Source organism: Oryctolagus cuniculus, chromosome 10 (genome assembly GCF_964237555.1).
Source record: "Oryctolagus cuniculus chromosome 10, mOryCun1.1, whole genome shotgun sequence".
NCBI classification, from domain to species: Eukaryota; Metazoa; Chordata; class Mammalia; order Lagomorpha; family Leporidae; genus Oryctolagus; species Oryctolagus cuniculus.
The window spans coordinates 53,603,760-53,628,621 of NC_091441.1; the positions used below are offsets into that span (position 1 = coordinate 53,603,760).

Consider the following 24,862-nt stretch of genomic DNA (forward strand, 5'->3'; position numbering starts at 1 on the left):
CAGCTGTGGGCAGAGGGTCAGAGACACTCCGCCTAATCCGAGGTGATTTTCCCTGCATGGCCCAGGCCTTAAGTATTTGCCCAACTGAATGTTAACATGGTTGACTGCACATTGGAACTGTTTTTCTTCTCAGTTGAGCTTAAACTTGGCCTTGTTTTCAAGTTGCTTGTGTGGTGCTCAAGTGAAGGGGTAGCTTTCTGTTTTTCCTCCCAATTTGATGAATGGCAAACAGTTACATTTAGGAATTTCTTCAGTTTCATCATTGCTGTTAATTTGCATGGATAAATTTAAACTTTGTGTTGAGCTGGGTCACAAGGCAGAATTGTCTGGCATAAATATTTCATTTTTCCAGCTGACTGAAGCTGTCAATAATGAAAGTTTGTTAGCTGAGGTTTCTTACTGAAGCTTGACCTCCCTGATGTACACAGTTGCTTTTCTTTCTATTCACAGATATACATGAATTACTTGTATTCTGTATCTAGAGAACACAGCACCAAACTTCTCAGCCCTGGACGTCACCATGGGGTGTCTGGCTTTCTCAGAGGGAAGGAAGTAAAATATGCTTGGTATCTCTCTGGTTTTTAAAATCCATTTAGGAGACTGTAGATTTTAACGATTGAAATCATTAGGATTATTTTAAGATCATTATAGATGATAGAGGCAGTAAGATGATAGGTCAGTTGCTATGTTTTTAAACAGGATGTTCTACTCTTCTAAGAGATCAAGGTCATTCACATGGCAGTCTTGGAATCTGTGCCTCCCCTTCTTGGTTCGTTTTCTTTCCCTCTCATGCCCTCTCTATTATTGGGCCTACGTGTGTGCCTTAATGGCTGCCTTGATTACTTGCATTCTGAGTTATTCAAAGAAACAGAAAAAATTTAAATTATTCTAGATTACAGAATTTTTTTTCTAAAGATTTATTTATTTGAAAAACAGAGTTACAGAGAGAGAGAGAAAAAGAGATCTTCCATCAGCTGGTTCACTCCCTACATGGCAACAATGGCCGGAGCTGTGCCTATCTGAAGCCAGGAGCTTCTTCTAGGGTCTTCCACTTGGGGACAGGGGCCCAAGCACTTGGGCCATCCTCCGCTGCCCTCCCAGGTACAGTAGCAGGGAGCTGGATTGGAAGTGGAGCAGCTGGGACGTGAACTGGCACCCAGATGGGATGGTGGCATCACAGGTGGCGGTTATACCTGCTATGTCACAACACTGACCCCACAAAGTTTTATTTAAAGGACCTTTTAGAATTGTGGGAAGCTTTTCAAGCTGTTTAAAAATTACCCATTGAGTTGATGATACACTCTGTCCTCCGTGTCTTAATCTCTGAGTTCACACTGAATTCTTAGTCACAGAGGCAGGTAGACATGTCCTTGTCCTGTTGAGCTGTGCTGTGTGCTTTCCAACTTGGAGACAGACGTGAAAAGATGGCAATATAGACAGCAAGGTTTCAGGGTTGGAGAAGTAAAGTCAGACCCTAGGCCAGGCTTCCTGAAAAAACAAGCAAAACTCCTTTGATGGAACCATAAAATTAGGGAAGGTGTAAAATACTAAAATGTCACCTAAATAGATTACATGCTTCCTCAGGAAGTGTTTTATAGTTCTTCTGTTTTTGTTTTTTTTTTTTTTTTAATCCAAGATCAAATTAACAGAAATGTTTCTTCATTACTATCATAAGTCTTTAAAATTCTTTTAAGATACCTCTGGGTGCTCAGCAGAGTGAAATGTAGCAGTCAGGAAGAGGGCTGAGCCAGAAGTGATATGGTCTGCGTCACCTTCTAGTCAAGGGACACCTGTCCCCAGGCTCTGGCCAGTCCCACGCTGCCTTGGGATTTGGATCCCACCCAGCTGAGGCGACCGGGAGCATGTGGCTCTTCCCTCACCAGCTCACCTTTCAGACTCGGAGCCTGTGAGCCAAGCTGCAGTCTGAGCATCTTCCCTGCTACCCAGCCTTCGGAGCGTCTTTGCTTCTGTGGGACCCTGGAGGTCTTGGAGCTCTGGTGTGCACTGGTGATGGAAGCAGCACTTAGCGCCCTCCTCACACACGCCTGCCACTGTCGTTACATGTTTTGTATGAATTAATCCATCTAGTCTCTCCAAGTCCTGTGAGGTGTGCAGTGAAATTGCCCCCCTTTGCAGAGAGGTTAGGGATTTGCTGATGGCCACGCCAGCAAAAGGTAGTGGTAACAAGTTTCCCCCTTTACTCTCTCGGTTGTGGTGAAATACACATAGCCTTTACCACCGTGATGTTTGTAAGCGTGCAGCTCAGTGAGACCAGATGCACCTGCACTGTTGTGCTGCCGTCACCACCATCCACCACGGGACCCTTCATCCCGCACAGCTGAATCCCATTAAGCTTTAACTTCCCCTGCCCTGGCAGCCACGTTCTGCTTCGTATTCAGGGCCTGTTCTTTAACTGCGGCTGTTTTCTGGATCTGAGGCCTTAAAGCACACTGAGCAGAGTATGAACTTTTTTCCTGTCTCATCCTTTCCACTGCAACCTCCCCTCTGAGCCGTGACGAGCAGAAATGCACATGTGTGAGGGACAAGGTCGTCCCCTTCCCTGTCCTTTCCATCTGCCAGTCTGAAATTCCTGGGTTTAAAATTGCATCCCTTGTTTCACCCTCAATGAGCAGCACATGTTCATTTTAGGAGTTGTTCAAATACTGAAAAGAATAAAGATAATTAAGATGTCCTGTTCTAGTTCCTGGCGACAGCTGCCCTTCACTTTTTTGTGCTCCAATCCTATACTATGTTTTTAGGTCCATAAAGACATACATAATTATCAAGAGAATAGTTTTGGACATATTTTATAACCTACTTTTCTAGGTTTGAAGGTAAATATTTAGAGAAGAAATTGCAATGAATTTTGAAGTAAATATCTGACAAGTACCACAAACAATATAAATATAAATCCAAAATAATGACAGATTTTCATTAATGAACTTAAATTCCTCCATGATACTTTTTTCCTACTTTGAAAAGAAAACTTCCTCCTTTCTTTTTAAGATTTATTTATTTGAAAGGCAGAGTAATATACAGAGAGAGAGGGAGGGAGAGAGAGGGCTTCCATCCACTGGTTCACTCTCCAAATGGCTGCAACAGTCAAGGCTGGGCCAGGCTGAAACCAGGAACCTGGAACTCTATCTGGGTCTCCCTTATGGGTGGGAGCACTTGGACCATCTGCTGGTACCTTGCCAGGTGTATTAGCAGGGAGCCAGATCAAAAGTAAAGCATCTGGGACTCAAATCCGTGCTCTGTGACATGGGATGTTGGCCTCGCAGGCAGTGGCTTATGCAGCTGCACCACAATGCCATCCCCTTCCTATCTGTTTCTGGCAACATATTCTTATCACATTACAGTGACATTATGTTATTTTCTGTAACAGGACTACAAAGATAATTCAGTCTTTCCTCAAGTATTACTGATCAATATTATATTTTAAGTTAATTTGCCTTTTTAAAAGACTACTTTTTAGAGAACTTTTCAGTTTGTGTGGCGTACCTAGTTAAGCCACCACTTTGGATGCCCATATCCCATATCGGAGTGCCAGTTCTAGTTCTGGCTACTTTACTTCTGGTCCAGCTTCCTGCTGGTGCATCCTGGAGAGGCAACAGAAGATGGCCCAAGTACTCAGGTTCCTGCCATTCATGTGGAAGACCTGGACAGAGTTCCAGGTTCCTGGCTTCAGTGTGGCCCAGCACCAGCTATTGCTGGCATTTGGGGAATAAACCAGTAGATGAAAGATCTCTCTCCTTTTCTCTCTGTTGCTCTGCCCTTCCAATAAGAGGAAATAAGTAAACATTCAAGAAAAATTGAGAGGAAAGAGCATTCCTATAAGTTTCCTGTTCCCACAAATGCACAAGTCCCCCTCTTTCTAAGGACCCCCCCCCCCATCAGAGTGGTATATTCCTTACAGTTGGTGACCCTGCATTGACACACTGTCACCTGAGGTGGGAGTTCACATTAGGGCTCAGTCTTGGTGCTCTACATTCGTATGACGACGTGTCCACTATTACACAACCACGCAGCGTGTTCTCCCTGCCTTGAAGATCCTTTGGGCTCTACCCATCTGCTCCTTACCCCCCATTCTCTTTTCCTCTGGCAACCACTGATCTTTCCAGGACGTCCAATAATTGGATTACACAGTGTATAGCCTCTTCAGCTGAACTTCTTTCACTTACTTATGTATGCTAAGTTTCTTCCATTTTTTTCCTGACTTGATAGCTTTTTTTTTTTTTTACAAAAGATTTATTTTATTTAAGAGGCAGAGTCACAGAGAGAAGGAGAAACAGAAAAGAGATCTGCCATCTGCTAGCTCATTCCCTAAATGGCCACAATGAAGCCATTAGCTTTTTCTGGGTTTCCCCTGTGGGTGCAGGGGCCCAAGCACTTGAGCCATCTTCCACTGTTTTTCCCAGGCCCATTAGCAATGAGCTGGATTGAAAGTGAAATAGCTATGTCTTGAACCAGCACCTATATGGGATGCCAGTGTTACAGGCAGTGGCTTTACTCACTATGCCACAATGCCAGCCCCAGTAGCTCACTTTTTATAATAAGGATTTTAATTTTCAAAGTATTTTAAAATTTATTTTGAAAGAGTTACAGAGAGTGAGAGAGATCTTCCATCTGCTGACTTATTCCCAGATGACTGCAACAGAGCTGGGCCAGGCCAAAGCCAGGAGCTTCAGCTGGGTCTCCCATGCAAGTAGCAGGGGCCCAAACACTTGGACCATCTTCTGCTTTTCCCAGGTGCGTTAGCAAGGAACTGGATTGGAAGTGGAGCAGCCAGGACATGAATAGCACCCATATGGGATACTGGCATCACAGGTGACATGTTAGCTCCTATGCCACAACACTGGCTCCTTAATTTTTTAAAACAAATTTATTTATTTGAGAGAGAAACCTTCGATTTGCTGGTTCAATCCCCAAATGACCACAATAGCTGGGGCAGGCTGAAGCTGGGAGCCTGGAACTCCATCCAGGTTTCCCTCATGGGTGGCAGGAACTTGAGTACTTGAGCCATCATCTGCTGCTTCCCAGGTATATTTGCTGGGTGTCTACTATGGGATTCAGTGATCCCGAGCAGTGACTTAATGCTGTCCCACAACACTGGGTCCTGAATAATTTTCTTGTGTGTGTGTGTGTGTGTGTGTGTAAGTTGCTTAGTCAGGCTTAAGCCAGGCTAAAGTTGGGAACATGGAATTCAGTACAGATCTCCCACATGGGTAGACAGGACCCAGGTATTTGAGCCGTCACCACTGTCTCCCAGGGTATGCGTTAACAGGAAGCTTGAATCCAAAGTGGAGCCAGGACTTGAACTCAGGATCTCTGATAAGGGATGCAGCCATCCTGAGCAGTATCTTGACCACTGCCTCAGATGCATGCCTCATTTAGTGCTGAGCATTAATTCCAAAAGTAACCCCCTTTTGTACTGAGCATTTTTCATTAACTATTGTGCATCACCAAACACCACTGTCCTGTATCCAGGGGCCTTGTAGTCCAGCGAAGGAGACAAAGGAGGTGCAGTGAGGTAGGATAACTGCCTGAAAAGGAACAAACTCGGGCAGTGGGAACATGTAGGCCCATCTGAGACAGGAGCGCCTGCAGTGCACCCTTCTTTCCTTGAGGTGGTGAGGATGCAGGCAGAGAATTGTCCCTGGCTTAGATACTGTGTGCAGTTAGCAAGATGGGCTAGTTGGTACCCAGGATATAGCAGAGATAATGTGACCTACTATGTGATCAGACGCTAGGTTGTGAGCCGGAAGGAGCACTGCATCTTCTTTGTCTCTTTCCTGGGACTGCAGGACTCTGGAACACGGAACAGTTGTGTTTAATGATGCACAGTAATTAGGATGAAAAATGCTGAGTAATACCGTTCAGCATCCAGTGACTTCCTGCTCAACTACCTGTTTGAGAAGAGGTGGAAATGACAGAATGAACAGTTGGAAAGTGTAGTACACACTTCTTTTTAACACTTTGATGTTACAAGATCTAAGTCTCATGCAAGACTGCTAGGCATACAAATCCGCAGAGTTTTTTGGGAAACGTTTAGCCTGATAAGATCTAAAAATTTTAAGTGAACACACCTTTGACCAAGAAACTGCACTTAGAAAAATCTGCTGTTAAGGCCATATTTTCATGTAGTCTTAAGGATTTATTATTAAATAGTTTGTGGTGTGTTCATTTATGGACTTGGTTTTAGATTTAGCAAAAACACCCACCATTGACTAATATACCCAGTACTGAACTACATGTTTGACATACACCAATCTAGTGACAGTGCTTTGTGGGCGTACTCTTAAGTCAATTCCATGTTACTGATGAGGAAACACACAGAGTTGAACTTGGCCAGTGATGTAGCTAGTAAATGGGGAAGCTAGCAGTGGAACTCAGTCTGGTTCCATGGTCTTACCATTAGACTGCTCAGTGATGACAAAGCATTTGATAGACTCAATGTATGTGCCTTGCATGTGTGTAAGACTAGTGAACAAATTGAGTTGATGCCATGCTTCACAGAAGCAAAGCTCTCCCCCTCGCCTCCCCTCCCTCTCTCCGTCAGTTTGTACATATGCATTCAGCATATATAAATACGTGGGTGTATGTCTCAAACTAGAACTGATGTTTGCCTCTGGGGGGAGGAGAGAGAGAGGGGACTGAAGAGACCTTTTCCTGTTTTCACTCCTATATTACTAAATTTTATTCTAAGAGAGTTGTGCACTAAAACACAGTAGAGGTTTTTTGTTTCAGGAAGAGAAAGAGATGCAGCACATCTCAGTTAAGACTTACCTTGGTAGTCTCCGTTTCCTTGACTTGTCCCCAGCTCTGGACTCAGTGGAATCTTAGGGCCCTTACCTCAGTGAGATAGTGGAGGCAAAATTCCTCCCCCCTACAGATTCCCATCCTCCCTTATCTCCCCAGTCAGCAGCAATAAATCTACCATTTCTTTTCATTAGGTTGAACTGCTCCATATGGGTCCATGCTCTACAGCATTGTGTGGTAATGAATGAGCTTATTTCCTTTGAATGTACTCTGGTTGCAGTTTTGTGAAGGTCACATTATTTTTAATTATGCAGTTCAGTAAGAGTGTGGACATCCAGGGGGGAAACAGAGCTACTCAGGTGACATTCAGCCAGATTGCATCCTGGACTGTGCACCTGACTGTGTGGCTTTAGCCAGCGGGCTTCATGAGAGACCTGATTCCCAAGGAGGAAAGGAAAAGCATGGTAGGTTTGGGAAAATCATCAGAATATTCTGGAGGACACTAAAATAAGTTTGTTACTGTGCAAATTCTTTAAAGACTTAATGAGGATGTTGCAAGCTGCCAGTCTGGGTAAACAGACTTGAGGGGCCAGTGCTGTAGGTGGTGTAGTAGGTTAAGCCTCTGCCTGCGGCATCGGCATTCCATATGGTTACCAGTTCCTGGGCTGCTCTTCTTTCGATCTAGCTCTTTCTAATGGCCTGGGAAAGAAATGTAAGATAGCCCAAGTGCTTGGGCCCCTGAACCCACTTTGGAGACCTGGAAGAAACTCCTGGCTTCAGATTGGCCCAGCTCTAACCATTGCAACCATTTGGGGAGTGAACCAGTGGATGGAAGACCTCTGTCTGCAACTCTGCCTCTTAAATAAGGGAATAAATCTTAAAAAGAAAAAGTGAAAGATTGCAAGTCATGTCAGAGACTCTGTCCAATCATTGAACTCTGAGTGTCTACTGTGATTTTGTCATTCTGGCAGAAAGAATATACAGATAGCCTCCTATTACCCTAGTCTGCAAATAGGCAAGGTTGGTGTGCTCAGAAAAGCTCAGTGTTGTCAACCAAAAACAGTCTGAAATTTATTTTGGAAAATTATCTACAAAAATTGTATATGTGGTAATCCTTAACCAATTAAAAAACAAACATGGGCACATGGAAATTTTAACACATTTACTTGAGCAGACATGTTTAGTACTCCACTGAAGGGAACACTCTACAAGTTGTTCTCTGAGAGCAAAACAAATGCGAGTGATTGGTTAATGTGGAAAGTTCCTGGTTTAGAGGTTGGTTTGGAGGCTACTGATTGCTTATGTAGGAACCCAAGGTGCTGCAGCTGTCTCTGCCTAGGCCCCCTAATTCATTATGTTTACCACTGTGAAGACTTCTGCTTTGGTATCCACATCACCTTTATATTCAGTGTCCCAATTCTGCTATAAGGCATGTGTATTAATAGTCAGCAGCTCCTGCTCACTGCTGGATTGTGAGCTGCTTGAAGCCAAGGAGACTGCTGGGTAACAGCTTCCTTCAAGGCCTAGGGCACATCCTCCATATTGTTAGGTGCTATGGAAAGATTTGTGAAATTGAACGAATATTAGATAACTAAATATCATGAGGCACATTTCTCTGTTACTTCCTTTCCAGGAACATGTTATATAAAGATTGTGATAAGTAAGTTCACTGTGTGTATAGGACAAAACCCTCTCAATCTTCTTGTTGAATAGGAACTCTCCAAGATCACGATGCCAGTTATATTTAATGAGCCGTTGAGCTTCCTGCAGCGACTAACTGAGTACATGGAGCACACTTACCTCATCCACAAGGCCAGCTCCTTTTCTGATCCGGTGGAAAGAATGCAGGTTTGTGTCTGCAACCCCAGGACAGGTTTATATCTTAGAGATTTCTCTGCCACCTCCTATCCCCAAGCCACAGGCACAATGAGTGTGAAGTCCAGCTCGAGGTCAGACAGTGTTCTCAGAGCCTCATCGGCTTGTTTGGAATGCCCTCTGGGGCTATCGCTAGCCTGAGCGCAGCATTAGGGGAATTGATGGGAATTGCTGGAGAAGGAGAGGGGGTTAGAGCCAACCAAGGTATCAGGAGCTCTTTCTCCATTTTAGAAAGTACTGTTGTGCTAGAGGGAGAATTCAGCATTGCTTCTTGCAGATTTCCTCAGTGTGTATCCAAGGCACAAATGAACACACACAAGTACCTGTATCTATGCCTGGGTCTGTATAAATCTGCACACAAACATTGATACATATTAAAAGACAGCAAGGTTGAACTTCTTGATTTTCTTTTAAATAGAAGATGTTTATACATGGATGAACAAGATCCTGGCAGAGTACAGAAGACACATTGTTCTCTTTCCAACAAAGCAATACCATTCTAAATGGAATCTTTCTATTCTTTCATTTATATAAATCAACCTTTTCCAACTTTGTTGAACTGGACGCAATTATATTTAGTTTATGTCTCTCTTCCCCGTGACTGAAACTCTTGTGCCTTTTAAAAAAATTTTAAATGACTTAAAAAGCAACAAGCAACTTTGGGCTTCAGAATTGTGTAAAAAAAAAAAAAAAAAAAAAAAAAAAAGTCCTTGAGAGATTCTGTGGCACTTGCAGGGTGTTACAGAAACCACATTTGAGAATAATGCTAAAGGAAGAGATTCAGAAGTCATTTTCATTCTGAATGTCCAAGCTGCTGTATTAAGTTGCTAGAGCCATTTTAAGACCCAAAATAATTTTGTAAATGACTGTTTTCAGCAAAATTTCAGTTCCTGAGGAGTGAAGAGCAAGCAAGGCTATTTGTAACTGGTTCACTGCTCTGTCCCCCAGTGCGTGGCTGCGTTCGCCGTGTCTGCTGTTGCATCCCAGTGGGAACGCACCGGGAAGCCCTTCAACCCGCTCCTGGGAGAGACCTACGAGTTAGTTCGGTGAGGTCCTAACCTCTGGATGGTTGGGTTTGCGTGACTTCCATAGCTCCTCAAGTGAAGAGGAAAAATCTGTGTCATGAGCATCACCAACTATGATTACTTATGATGGGAGCAAGTTAATAGTTTTGTTGTTTGTTCCTATGATGCTTATTATTTTAGCGACCCTGTCCAAAAGACTGAAATTTACATATATTGTAGCTTTATAAAAAGAAACTTTAAGGATTTCAGTATTCCTGATCATGTGGCATTAAACAGCCTCTTTCCCATTGTGTAGCTCATGTGACATGGAGTTTTCAATAACCATATAAAATATATTAGCATAAGTATGGCATAAAGCTATACTTATAGGAGTACACCTACAAGTACAGTTCTGTTTACCTTCATTAGCCTGCTTCTTGTTGATATGCAATTAGAAGACTTGATTTGGCTTTAGTTTTTCTGAATCTTCTTCCTGTTCTCCATACAGATTTTATCACGTTTATTCCCTGGTTGTTTGAAAGTGAACACACCAGGCTTCGCTGTCTTAATGTCAAATTATGAGTTTACATGGCTAATATTGCTGCTTCAGGTAGATGACTGAAATTCGTGTGTTGCTATATTTTAATATGTTCAAGTAACTAGAGTTATACCACTGGATTTAGTAGTTTGGATTAAGTTTGGGCAGTGTCTCATACATTAAGGTCTTTCATCAGGATGTTGATAAAGAATTAATTGTTTACTGCGTTGAACCTGTTTGTTTAATGCTTTCATGTTGCTTTTTTGAACTGAAATATCAGCAATATACTCATTCAATGATAGAACTAATTACAATACTGCCTCTAATTCTTTTTTTCTTCTTCTTTTTTTTTAATTCTAAGGGATGACCTTGGATTCAGACTCATTTCCGAACAGGTCAGCCATCACCCACCAATAAGTGCATTTCACGCAGAAGGATTAAACAATGATTTTATCTTTCATGGCTCAATCTATCCCAAACTGAAATTCTGGGGGAAGAGTGTGGAAGCGGAACCCAAAGGAACCATCACCTTGGAGCTCCTTGAGTAAGTCAGAGTCAGTCCCTTTAGTTCTTCTCCCGTGTACCTGCTGGGACGTGTAGGTGGATGCACTTGCACACAGGCCTGACCTTGGTGTGGAGAAAAGGAAAGAAACAGCATTTCTTTCTTTTTTTAAGTTTTATTTATTGGACTAGCGCTGTGGCACAGTGGGTTAAAACCCTGGCCTGCAGCACCAGAATCCCATATGGACACTGGTTCAAGTCCCAGCTGTTCCACTTCTGAGCCAGCTTCCCGCTAATGCCCCTGGAAAACAGCGGTGGATGGCCCAAGCCCTTGGGCCCCTGCACACACATGGTCTCCCAGAAGAAGCTCCTGACTCCTGGCTTCAGATGGGCTCAGTTCCGGCAGTAGATCCAGAAGAATCATTCACTCCCCAAATGGCTGCAGTGGCTGGAACTGGTTCAATCCGAAGCCAGGACCCAGAAGTTTCTTCTGGGTCTCCCACACAGGTGCAGGGGCCCAAGCACGTGGGCCATCTTCTACTGCTTTGCCAAGCACATTAGCAGAGAGCTGGATTGGAAGAGGAGCAGCCAGCTCACAAACTGGCCGTATGGGATGTTGGCACCGCAGGAAGAGGTTAACCCACTACGCCATAGCACCAGCCCAGAGAAACAGCATTTCTAAAGCATTAGTTATCTACCTCTGTGTGAAAGGACTTGAGAGACGAGGCAGTAGGCATTACTAATCAATCTCTGGATGTCGTAGGAAGTTTGCTTGATGTCTGATCATGGTGTTTAGATCTGTTTTAAGATAAAGGGATTAGTCATTCTGTGCTGGTGGTTATGAAGCAAATTTCCTGTTTGTCAGGGTACCAACGTTTTGTTTAAATATGTTTCAAAATGAATTCACCTCACAAGATGTCAAAATGACAGTTGTGTGGCACAGACTAGACACCAGGTAGTTGGGAGTCCTCTTGGTAAAATTGGCTTTAAATCTCAAGGCACTTCCAGTTAACTCACAGCAAACAACCCAGCCCTATTTCTTCAGTGCTTACACCTGGAAACTCTGGATGGAAGACACAAAGCCACACCACGAGGACTCGGAAAAGTAAATAAAGGCAGGCAGAGTGGGAAGAGAAATCAAACCCTGGAGACCAGTGTGACAGTGATTCGTGATTCCTGGCTTCATGTGTTTCTCTCATGTCTTCTGTCTTAGAGTCAGAGAAGAAGGCAGAACTGAGTGGTAGAGGCAGGCAGAAAAGGTTCCAAGAGAAACCCTCTCTCTGTCTCTCTCTGAGCAGAGGACCTGGACAGATAGATGTACAGGATGCAGATAGTGGGATACATCCTGTTTCATTTTATCTCCCAGCTTCGCCCCAAAGCAAGCTCTGCAGCTATACTCCTACAGTAGTGCTGGCGGCAGCAGCCACACAAGGACCTAAAACTCACAGAAACTGTGTAAGAGAGGAGAGGGACTGGGCAAAGGGGCCCTTTTGGTCCAGAGTACAAGAAGGATACCTGTTCTTTTTCTTTTCTCTCACCTCTTTGACCCAAAGGAAGACCTCATTGTGGGAAGTACAGCTCAGCAGAGAGGCTCCAATCTCAGCGTGCCAGTCAGGGGGCAGAGGTAGGGGCTCTCTTAAAAGGATAGGGAAAACCACAATGAGGAGGGCACTGAAGAAAGGGACCCCAAAACCCGTGTATGAATTCCTGAGCTCATCCCTGCACTCGTGCACTGAAATGACCTGGAACAGGGCGTACCCCATGGCCTTGAGACCCAAATGAATCTGTGGCCCAAGGTCCAGGCCCCTGGGCAGCTGTGAAAAGTGAACTCACACTGGAATGAAAGCTTGAAGAAGGAGGGGCAGGACTTGCCTAAAGCTGTGAACTCCTTACTAAAACGAAATTAAGAAAATCAGCATTCCCAGAAGATCTCAACACAAAGTGCTAGAATAAGATTCCAGTGTCTAGAATACAGCCCGAATTATCTGGCATGCCAGTAAAGAGAAGCATCTCAGCTACTTGCCATGAAGAGGTAACCAGCAGACTCAGACCCCAAGATGACTCACTTACTGAAAGATTTCTGTCAAACATTTTAAAGCATTTTTAAGTGAATAGGAAGACATTCTATCAGAAATAAAAGATTTTCTGGAAATTATAGCACTTAAAAATATAGCAGTGAAGATACAACAAGTGTAAGCTTAATAGCAGAAAGGAGATGACAAGATATGTAAAAGATCTTTGTACTGGAAACTACAAAATACTGCCAAAAATAATCACAAAATACCTGAGTAATGGAGAGACTCACCATGTTACAGTATAAGGGCATTTGGATCCTCAGTGGAGTTAAGATGTCATCTCTCCCCTGATTGGCTTATAAGCAGTTTTTATTCACACAGTTGGAGTCAAAATCCCAGGATGATTTTTTCATAGATTGAAGTTAATTCTAAATTAAGACAGAAAGGTAAGTGTAATAGAACATCCAAAAACAGTTTTGAAAAGGAAGAACAGAACCAATAGCCAATGAATGAAAGACAAGCTATAGACTAGTAAAAATTATTTTCAGATCCTATATCCAACAAAAGATTCATATCCAGAATACATAAAGAAACCTCACAGTCAGCATTGAGAGAAGCAGTGCATTAACAAAGTAGCCAAGGGGCCGGCGCTGTGGTACAGTGGGTTAATGCCCTGGCCTGAAGCACCGGCATCCCATATGGGCGCTGGTTCGAGACCCGGCTGCTCCACTTCCGATCCAGCTCTCTGCTATGGCCTAGGAAAGCAATAAAAGATGGCCCAAGTCCTTGGGCCCCTGCACCTGCATGGGAGACCGGAAGAAGCTCCTGGATCCTGGCTTCAGATCGGCCAGCTCTGGCCATTACAGCCATCTGGGGAGTGAACCATAGGATGGAAGACCTCTCTCTCTCTGCCTCTCCTCTCTCAGTGTAACTCTGATTTTCAAATAAATAAATAAATCTTTAAAATCCTTCCTTTAAAAAAAAAGAAAAGAAAAACAAAGTAGCCAAAAAAGGTGTGAAAAGATACTTCACCAAAAGAGACGTGTGGATGGCAGGTAAGCAAATGAAAAGCTGCTCAGGAGCATTCATTGCTAGAGAATGAACAATTAAAATCTCGAGAAGATACCAGTACCGACTGATTAAAGTGGCTAAAATCAAAACAACTTCTAAAACTGAAAGTACCAAGTGTCGACAAGGATGTGGAGCAGCCAGAGGTCTCATCTGTTGGTGAGAATGTACAGTGGTAACACCACTGTGGAGAACAGTTTTGTGGTTTCTTTTTTTATTATTATTTTAACATTTTGAACAACAACTAAATTAGTTGAAAGGTAGAGGGAGCGAGAAACCAAGATTTTCCATCTGCTGGTTTACTTCCTAGTTAGCCACTATGGCCCGAGCTGGGCCTAACCAAAGCCTAGAGCTCAGAATCCCACCCAGGTCTCCCAGGTGGGTAGAAGGGGCTCAAGCACTTGGGCCATCTTCTGCTGTTTGCCCAGGGGCATTAGCAGGGAGCTGGATGGGAAATGGCAGTGGCTTAACCTTAACCCTGGTGATTTCTTGTCAACTTAACCGTATATGTTTACTACATAACTCAGCAACTCTACTTTTACACATTTGCCATAGAGAAATGGAAACCTAGGTTCACACAGAAACCATGTACCCTTGTTTATGGTGGCATTGTTCATAATCACTGAAAACAGCCCAGATGCCCTTCAGTGGTTAAAGAGTTAAACCAACTCTGGTGCTTCCTGTCTGGTAGAGTACTACTCCGCCATAGGAATGAATTACTGATGCACGGAACAGCATGAATGAGTCCTAAATGCATTACTCAGATTGAAGACACTGATCTCTTAAGGTTATGTGGTGTACCATTCCAGTCGAATAGCATTCTGAGGAAGGTTCAACTGTGGCAGAGGAGAACAGATGAGTTGTTTGGGGTTCAGGGATGAGTGAGAGATTCAGAGGTTAGGAATGGAGGATCGAGTGACTACCCCAGGGAAGCAGGAGTGGATCTGGGGACTAATGAAGTCGTGTCCTATCCTGCTTGTGTCCTTGGTGGTTACACAGATCTTTCCGAGCACTAGAACTCACAGGAATGTACACTGCTGAGAGTGAATTTTACTATATGCAAATTAAAAATAAATTTTAACAATATGTCTAAGAATAACTGCATGAAGAAGATACAAAACAATTTTTTTCAAAGCTAAAGGATGTATAAACTTGGAGTTTATTCACACATTGGCAATTTTTGTCTTGTTGAGCTAGAGGGCACTTTAGAAAGTGCTAAATAGATTTTCATTTTTCTAAACCAGGTTTAATTTTATTTTTCATATATTTAACCAAATTTTAAATGCTTAAAATAATTGGGGTCCAGCTTTGCCACAATGGGCTAAGCCATCAGTTTTGATGCCAGCACCCATGTCAGAGTGCCAGTTTGAGTCTGGCTGCTCTGCCTATGATCTAGCATCCTGCTAATGTAGCTGAGAAGGCAGCAGAAGATGAGCCAAGTACTTGGGACTCTCATGTGGGAGTCCAGGATGAAGTTCATGGTTCCTGGCTTCAACCTCGCCCAGACCTGGCTATTGTAATCATTTGGGGGAAGGAACCAGTGGATGGAAGATCAGTCTCTTCTTTCTCTCTCCCTACCCCCTCCCTTGTTTTTTCTTTCTCTAGTACTCTGGCTTCCAAATAAATAAATAAAATAATTATGTGCATAGTATATTTGGAATGTGGTGGCAGTATAGAATTTTTTTCTTACTCTGTTGTTTCCTTATTTGAGTGGGTAAATCTTACGGTTTTGCTGTGAGCTTATATCAGGAGAGTTGGTAAAGTCTTTGAGCCTCATTGTCTCCAGCAGCCTGTTCTGTTGTCCTGTGGGCAGACCTGTGCCTCTGGCTGAACTGTGTGGGTTGGGTTTGTTTCAGACACAGTGAAGCCTACACGTGGACTAACCCCACCTGCTGCGTGCACAACATCATCGTGGGGAAGCTCTGGATCGAGCAGTACGGCAGCGTGGAGATCACAAACCACAAGTAAGGCACAGCAGGCGCCCTGCCCTCTCCTCCCGGTTCCATCAGTGTGTCTTCAGAGCAGCCGGGGGAGGGGCGGTACAGTGGGAGAGGAGAACACAGGAGTTACTGAGAAGAGTTGGGTTCTTGTGAATGTGGCCGGGTCTCGTTCTTCGTGAGCCTTGCGTGCCTTTTCCGTGTGGTGTGGTGAGCCCAGTAGTGAGCAAGAACTGGCAGGGGTGGCTTCTGTATGGGGCCTAGCACGTGTGGACAGGCAGCGGCCCCCGCTGCTAGCGAGGTCTTCTCCGTGTTGCTCTGGAGTGGTAATCTGAACCTAGCATTTCCTTCATAGGACTGGGGACAAATGTGTGCTGAATTTTAAGCCGTGTGGCCTTTTCGGTAAGGAACTGCACAAAGTTGAAGGCTACATTCAAGATAAAAGGTAAAGTTTCCACTGTGAGTGTCGAATAGGATGGGTGGTGTCCACTAAACAAAGCAGCCATAAAAGTCTGCATCACAGCCTGGGAAACCAGCCTTCCTTTGGTTTGTAAGAGTTAGAGAGGGAAAGACAATAGAGACAGAGAGATCTTCCAATCACTGTTTCATTCCACAAATGGCCACAACAGCCGGGGCTGGGCTTGGCTTAAACCAGGAAATTGGAACTCCATCCAGATCTCCTGTGTGGGTGGCAGAGGGCCAAGCACTTGAGCCATCTTCTGCTTTCCCAGACCATTAGTTGGGAGCTGGATCAAGGTGGAGTAACAGGGTCTCCAACCGGCACTCATAGGGGATGGCGGCATCGCAGGCAGGAGCTTAACCTGCTATGCCACAGTGCTGGCCCCAGGAAACTAGCATTCTAATAAGATGGAAAATATTCCTTCTACAAAGAAATGTCTGCTTCTTTAAAGAATCTGATCCATAAAAGTCATTGCAGTAATAATCATTTGCAGAAAAACACTGGTTTAATCACTGGCTAAACTTGCATCTCTTTTGACAGCAAGAAGAAGCTGTGTGCCCTCTATGGGAAGTGGACCGAGTGTCTGTACAGTGTTGATCCTGCCACTTTTGAGGCTTGCAAAAAAAATGAAAAGAAAAACATGGAAGAGAAGAAGAGCAGCAAACAGGTGAATGTCCTGGCGGTGGTATCTGGAGAAGCTGCTGGACTCCTGCTTTGTGCTGCCCCTGTGGGAGGCAGCCGGCTGTGGCTTCCAGTGCGACCTTCCCTTGTTCCTGGTGCCAATGCCTGTAGTTCGTGCATCTGTTACGTGCGCAGAGAGCTGCCTTGCTAGCAAGTGTTAGACATAATCTTGTACGGCGTAGGGATGTGTGCGGTCATGCACGGGGCTTTGATTAAATCCACATAGCTTCGGAAAGCTGGAGGTCCTCTTGATGTGAGGCTCACCTCCTTTTCCTCCGGTTTATGGGTAGTAGAAGTTGAAATCCTCTGGATAGCTAACGTTTCTTCCAAAGGCAGCACTGGTTTCATTGCCTTGTTCCTATCACAGGCAAGGCCGTTGGTATGAAAGCAGTCATCCCTGGGCTGCTGGCCTCTTCCTGCACTGCCTCTGTGTGGGACGGTGACCGTCCCCCGGGAGGCACACAGCTGCTTGTCATGTGGAAATGCCAAGAGCTGGGCAAGGCCTCTCTAGTAGAGGACAGATTCCTTCCAGGAAGTAGCACCGTGGTTAAGAGCACATGGCTCAGCATCCTGTCTGCTGCAAGCTCAGGCAGACGTGTGAGGGCCGTGGTTTGTAACAGGGCTCCCAGCAGCAGCTGTCTGTTCACTGAGTTAACAAATGGAGGGGCCTCAGAACTGTGCCTGCCGGAGCCCTCGGGGTGACCGGGTGGCTTTGAGCCCCTTCTGGCCGCAGGCTCCCACGCCTCCCTCCCACCCAGCAGTCGCCTCAGTCCTGGGCTCTTCTGGTGTGTTGTGTGCTCACTGAGGGTTCGGAAGCCCAGGCGGCCCTCAGACTTGGAAGGTGGGCGTGTTAGCGATGGTCCTGGCAGCCAGGGTGAGCGCGGGCCTCGCCTGAGGGGTCTGTTGAACACCGCAGCACGCCATCTCCCGCGGCGTGGGCACTTTCCTTCCTGTTCATAAGCCTCAGCTGTACCTGCCCGTTCTCTGTCCTCCTTCCATCCCAGTCTCCGCCCGCTCTTCCTGCATTCTGTTTAATGTAACTGTGAGGAAACCAGGACTGGAAAGGAACTGTCCCAGGATCCTGGCACCTGTGACACAAACTTCTCGGCCATAGCTCCTGTCAACAGGAGGCAGCTTGGCAAAGATAAGGTCACCAGCACACATTGGCTTCCACTGGTCTCTTCAACTGTGTGTTCACTGCACGTGTCTCAACCAGTCATTCTCTGTGTGTTTACTGTGTCACTTAGGAATATTACTTAACCTTCCAAAGCCTTGAATTCTGTACGTAGAAGACCGTGGTAATAGCATCCCCTCATAGGTTTATTACATACGTAGGGCCCCTAGCATGGCTGCGGCCCGTGGAGAGAGCAGGTAGCCAAAGAAAGTGGCAGTTTCCTTTTTAGAGCAACACCTTCTTCAGTTCTCTTTGTATCAGATTGCTTCACAGTCCCTGCTGGTTTTGTCAGTGATCCGTTTGACGGACGGTCCCAGGGGTGACTGGAACCTGTTTTTGCTGGCCCTGCAGCAGGTGGCTTGTTGGGTCAGGCAGTTCCTGCCCATGCAGGAGATTCAGCAGTCTCTCGGGAAGTAGGCGGGTGAGCTGTGTTGCCTTTGAAAGAAGAGACAGAAGCTTTAAAAGCTTGGGATGACGGTAAAGGTGGTGATGCTGCTTTAACTGCACATAGCGCTAACGACGCAGTCCCTACAGCTTGTGAGACTCAGGGCACTCGCGCAGTCGCTCCAGGACTTACTGAGGGACAGGTCCAGAGGTAGGAACGAGTGAGTCGTGGTGATCCAGTCCCTGTTGTTTCCCTCCTGCTGTGCAGAAGATGGTGGTTACTTTACAGTTTCTAAGTGTGTGTGTGTGTGTGTGTCTGTGTGTGTGTGTGTGTCTGCTCGCACGCTGTTAAAGCGCCCTGCTCTGCCTGAACTGTGACCGTGTCTTGGCTCCTCTAGCTGAGTACCTCCGAGGAGTCGGATGAAATGCCAATGCCGGACTCAGAAAGCGTGTTTGTCATTCCTGGGAGTGTCCTCCTCTGGCGAATAGCCCCGCGGCCTCCTAATTCAGCCCAGGTGAGACGTCCTCTTCATGCTTCGCTCTGACGGTTTCTCGGCACCTGCAGGGCCCGCCCAGGCAGTGCTGACAGAGGCAGGCTGTGCCCCACTTGTCTTTGCCCGCCCCCGGATCCTGTGTGCCACTCTCCCTTCTCACCCTGCGACCCAGCGTGTCCGTGCTGCCCGTCCCTCCTGGCCCCTGGCTGGGAAGGTGTGTTGGGTGGGACTTTGTTGGGGGTCTGAGTAGCTGCTTAGGGTAAGAGTGGCCCTCAGTAAACACAAGACGATGCACGCCTGTTCGGAGCAAGTCCTCCAGACTCAGCCACGGAGATTTTCAATGAAGAAAAAGTTTATTTCCTTTCTAGTTCTACTTAAAGTTGATAGTAACCGGGGTGGTGGTTCTGGGAGTCCTGTTTTGGCGATTTCTTTGAGATGAACAGCCCCAGATTGGAGGAAGCCAGCTGGGTGTGTGATGTGAGAAAGGCTGACTGTCCCTGCCCCGGAAGGGAGAGGGAGTGATGCGCCAAGATCTCCCCTCTGCTCTCAGGGCTCTTTGACGCTGTGCCTCGGGGTGCGTTAACTTGATCCTGTTGCTTTGCAGATGTATAACTTCACTAGCTTTGCAATGGTTCTGAATGAAGTGGACAAGGAAATGGAGAGTGTGATTCCTAAGACGGACTGCAGGCTACGGCCTGATATCAGAGCCATGGAAAATGGAGAAATAGGTAATTCTTCTGATGGTGCTTCCCATGAGCGTGCTCTCCTGAGGGGAGGGTGGCTGCTTTTATGCCTGGTGATGGGTAGCATCGCTGGGGCACTGGCCTTTTTTTTTTTTTTAAACTTTTATTTAATGAATATAAATTTCCAAAGTACGGCTTATGGATTACAATGGCTTCCCCCCCATAACATCCCTCCCACCCGCAACCCTCCCCTTTCCCACTCCCTCTCCCCTTCCATTCACATCAAGATTCATTTTTGATTCTCTTTATATACAGAAGATCAGTTTAGCATACATAAAGTAAAGATTTCAACAGTTTGCTCCCACACAGAAACATAAAGTGAAAAATAATAGATGATTTTTTAAATGATGATGAAATCAGATCAGATCTATTGTCATGTTTAATCCCAGCGAGAGTCAAGTTGGGAGTTGATAATTTTTTTTTTTTTTTTTACAGAGGGCACTGGCCTTTTAAGTCTCTTAGGGATTAGTGAATTAAAATTCACCTTAAAATCTGCAATGTTTGTTTACAGTATGGAAATCGGGGAGTAGACCTTATTAGCTTGTATTATTTCATTAACCCTCCCCAGATCTGAAATGTCAAAGGGGGACTTGAGCAGACACTAGCATGTCTGTCCGTCAGCTGTGAACAGTAGCCTGATGAATGACTTCACTGTGCTCCTGTGTCTCAGAATCCGCTTAGCACCCAGCAGCCTCGGAGAAGAGGCTGGCTTCCCCCTCTTCAGTTACAGCATCTGTATCTGGAAGTGTGAAACTCCTGCTAACTCAGCAGCCCTCCCAAGGGAGTTTCCCCACACAGGGGGCACATGGCAAATGTCTGCAGGCTCTGGGTGTCACTTAAGGGGACAAGGGCCTCTCAAGGCCAGGGACGCCACCCACTGCACAGCACAGCATCCTGCAGTGGCGAGTCAGCCGGCCGCAGGTGTGCCAGCACCAGGTGCCGCAGCACTGTCCTTGCTAAGCACTGATGCCCGTCAGTGAATGCAGCGGCAGTATCTTGGGAAGTATCTGAATTTCTTATGGCCTCTGAGGGAGCTCTCTGAGGTCTCCCTAAAAATTTAGGAAAATTGCAGTTTTTCTACCCAGTTTTTCCTTGAAGCATTTTAACATAATTGTTTGGCCTTAAGGGTAAGCAGGTATGCGTTAGCAAATGCAGAGCTTATTAAGAGTGTAGACTGAGAAGTAAGGTGCCATTCAAGCTGCATCTTGAATGCAGCTCTGCCTCCTGTGTGCCGGGGTGGGTGTGAGGCTGCCCGTGCTAGCGTTCCAGTGAAACGGAGGTAGTGTAACGTCAAAGCTGTGCTTCTCACATCAGGTTGTGTGCGGTACTGTGCCTCGTGTGCTCTGCACAGAAGATGTTTTTCATCCATGTTTTTATTTTAGATCAAGCCAGTGAAGAAAAAAAACGACTTGAAGAAAAACAAAGAGCAGCCCGCAAGAACAGGTCCAAGTCGGAAGAGGACTGGAAGACAAGGTGCGTGCCTTCCGGGGAGTGGGTGGCTGAACCCACGGGCATGCCGGGACGGCAGAGGGGAAGTCGTAGGGCCAGGACCAGCTCACTGGGGCCAAGTTGTTCTAAGGCCCAAGAGATGTTAACTCCATGGATGTAGTTACAATGGAAGGGTTGCGTGGATGAGGAGGAAAAATGACTTGGGGATTCAGGTTAAAGTGTTTCCCACACCGTGATGACAGATGGGCAATCAGTGAGCGCTCTCCCTCCTTTCTGTGGCAAGCCCTGCCCTTCCTTCCTTCAAGAGGCAGAGTAAAATCCAGAGTCCCGGCTTGTGGCGCAGAAAGGCGTTCAGAGCCCCTTGCATGTGAGGGACTCACCTGGCCTCTGCGTGCCACGGACTTCCTGTGGACTGGTGGTGGTAAGGGTGCCCAAGCACAGGGGTCTGCATGTGCTGGAAATGGGATTTGTATGAAGTCACATCTTGGATTCCATTCTACAACAGAAAGTGCGCAATGGAACTTCTAACTTTTGTGGCCACTTGTTTTGAAATAACAGAACCACATGAAAATAGGAACAGTGTAAAAGCATTTTCTACATGTGCATCACATTAGAAACTGTTGTCCCGTAATTCAAAGTTACATGAGTTTTAGAGACAGCATGTGTATGGTTTTCAAGTGTCCCAATAGATACTGTGTAGCAGCTCTTCTGCATCATAGAGAAAGGGATTATTAGTGCTAGAAATGACCTTTGATATCATTTAGTGCAGTGGGTTTTGGTCTTTATTGTTAACATGGGAATATTTTTGTGAGTGAACTAAACTAGTCTGCAAATATAAAGCTTATGCAAACAGAGTGGTTGGATGAGGGGTGAGGGGCAGGGGTGAGGGGCAGGGCCTCGGCCATTCCTGCCATCTCCCACCTGCTCATACTCCAGGTGCCTAGAACTCAGTGGACTCCAGTATGGGAAGACACCAGATGACGGTGTGTTCGCTCAGGGTCGTGCTCCAGGGCACACAGTAGTAAGCTGCAGATTCCTGCTTTCCTCACAGCCACCAACAATGCTTCACTGCCATCCTTTGTAGAAAGGTTTGATAGATTTTATCATCTTCCTAGTCTGTTCTGCAAGGAAACCCTTCTTTTGTAGGATATTTCTAGCCATTTATTTTTATGTCCATGATGTGGGGTGCAGTGTCCTGACCACCAAGCTGAATGCCTGCCCCAGGCCTTTTCTCCTAGGTAGAACTCATGAGCCCTTGGAGGAGTCATCCTCAGAAACTTGTCTGTGTGCCAGTTTCTGCACACGAAAGCTGGCACTCCTGCTGGATCCCTTCCCTGGCTCCCAGCTCAGAATGCAGAGTTTTTCAGGCTGGATACCAGGGTCCCCTCCTTAGGAACATGGCTGTGTGTGATTCTCACAGGAACCCAGACTTGAGCAGGCAGTGCAGCAGGACAGAGTGGGAGAACTGGTGAGAGCCCAGGATTCACAGGGGAGCGGGGGAGGAGGAGGAGAAAAAATTAGTGCCATTGTACTACAGTTTGAACATTGTGCAGAATCAAAGGTCGCAAAGTAGTCTTCTTTCCCTCTTCTTTGCTACTGCCCACACTTGTCTAAACGTGTGAAGACTTGATTAGGACTGCATATTTTTGTTGTCGGCAGGGGGAATGAGGGCAGTGGCTGCAGTGAAGTTTCTAGATGTGTCCCCACCCTTGCGTTAGGCCAGTACTCTGGAGGTGCATGTCTCTAACACATGAACTGTCTCCAAGAACAGTCAATCCCCAACGCTTTTGCAAAGATGTTTATTTGCGAACAAGGACATCATACATCTTATCATTGCTCTTATATACACTGGACTGTGCAGTGTATGACTGCAACTATGCCCCTCAATTTTGAATTTTGTAAGAAAACTAATGACACAGGGACCTGCGGGTTTTTTTTTTTTTTCTTTGAGAGCTCACACACTCATGCACTTGTACAAGCACACTCCCCAAATGCCCACACAGCCAAGACAAAAGCCAGGAACTCAATCCGGGTCTCCCATCTGATGGCAGGAACCCAAGCACTTGAGCCCTCACTGCTTTGCTGGGAGGCTGAGTCAGGTGCCAGAGCTGGAAATAGAACCCAGGCATGCTTTGGGATGTCAGTATCTTAACCCCTAGGCAAGGCTAAATACCCACTCCTGGCCAGACAGTATTTTTATTATCTTGATTTCGATTTGCTTGCTTCTCTAAAGTATTTGACTTTGCTAAGCATGAAAATGAAAGTAATTTCACTACTTGGACTATTAAAGCCCAAAGAGGTGTTACTATATATATTTCATTGTAAACAAAAATTTTATGATTTTGATTACTGGCTCTTGATGCTTTCTGATGTATCCAAAAATCTGAATGGCTCTTCACACTTGGCTTCTAAATATCTAAGTAGGAAGAAGCCTCAGATGTTAAACAATTTTTTATAATCATTCTAGTGGGCATTTACTATGCAAGGGTACTTCCAAAACTTGTGGAAAATGGAATTAAGGCCATTTTGGTGCAAAAAATTGAACTTATTTCAAAGGTTTTTCATAATACGCATTTTCTACAAACTTTTTGAAGTACCCTGGTATGACCCTACAAGGAATAAGCCTAATATAAAGCCTTATTTGCCACCCCCCACTTCAGAGTTTATGGTGTTGTGCTATTAGGAACATTGACGACTTCACTGGACAGATTTTTTTTTTTTAAGATTTATTTATTTGCTTGAAAGGTAGAGTTACAGAGAGAGAGAGGTCTTCCATCCACTGGTTCACTCCCCAGTTGGCCACAAGGTCTGGAGCTGCGCCAGTCCAAATCCAGGAGCTGGTTGCAGGGGCCCAAACATTTGAGCCATCCTGTACTGCTTTCCCAGGCCATAGCAGATAGCTGGATCAGAAGTGGAGCAGCTGGGACTCGAACCAGCGCCCATATGGGATGCCAGCACCACAGACTGTGGCCTTACCCACTACACCGCAGTGCAGGCCCCACCTTACTCTTTCTTATAGTTTCCAGAAGCAGTTTATTTGGAAAGACTGGCAAAGGCATAGAAACCTGTTTGCAGAAGTGTTACTCTGAAAGCTAAATCATATTTAGAACATGATTAATTTGTTTTTAATATTTTCTTTTACAGAGACAGAGAGGTCTTTCATCCCACTGGTTCAACTTTTCAAATGGCCACAATGGCCAGAAGTGGGCCAGTCAGGAACCAGGAGCTTCTTTCAGGTCTCCCACACAGATGAAGGGGCCCAAGCACTTAGGCTATCCTCTGCTACTTTCCCAGGCCATAAGTAGAGAGCTGGATTGGAAGAACAGCCACAAGCAGAGGCTTAGTCAACTATGCTACAGCACCAGCCCCAACAAATGTAATTTTGAACCTTCTGAGCAAGTAATTTTACATTCCATTACCTAGAGAGAGCTAATGCTGCAGAAAAGATGTTTTTAGAGGTCAAGAAAATGATTAGAGCAGCTCATTCTAGAATTAGAAAAGCCAGATAAAACCTAGGAATCTATAGTAATGTTAGAACTTGAGACTGGAGAGGATAGGGACTAGACTGACGCCAGGAGGTTATGAATATAGCGTATTAGAAAAGTCCAAGTCTATGAAGTCCAGCCTGAGTTTCTCTCAATCTTCCATCCACTGGTTTACTCCCCAGATGGCTACAAAGTCCAGGGCCAGGCTGAAGACAGGAGCTTCTTTTGGGTCTCCCCAAAAGAGTGCATGGGTGCAGGGGCCCAAGTAGTTGGGCCATCTGCTGCTTTCCCAGGT

The 24,862-nt window shown here is 45.5% G+C and overlaps 1 protein-coding gene across 19 annotated transcripts in view; it reads left to right on the forward strand.

Annotated features, from left to right (window-relative positions):
- The window catches only part of OSBPL1A (oxysterol binding protein like 1A), a 231,010-nt gene that overhangs the window by 204,222 nt on the left and 1,926 nt on the right, over positions 1-24,862 (forward strand). For all 19 annotated transcript variants that reach the window (XM_070050377.1, XM_051851325.2, XM_070050375.1 and 16 more), the window contains 9 exons: positions 8,473-8,607; positions 9,583-9,680; positions 10,538-10,720; positions 15,617-15,724; positions 16,053-16,142; positions 16,698-16,824; positions 18,795-18,911; positions 19,495-19,618; positions 21,016-21,106. In XM_070050377.1, coding sequence (XP_069906478.1) covers positions 8,473-8,607; positions 9,583-9,680; positions 10,538-10,720; positions 15,617-15,724; positions 16,053-16,142; positions 16,698-16,824; positions 18,795-18,911; positions 19,495-19,618; positions 21,016-21,106 — 1,073 coding nt within the window. The remainder of the gene's footprint in view (positions 1-8,472; positions 8,608-9,582; positions 9,681-10,537; positions 10,721-15,616; positions 15,725-16,052; positions 16,143-16,697; positions 16,825-18,794; positions 18,912-19,494; positions 19,619-21,015; positions 21,107-24,862) is intronic.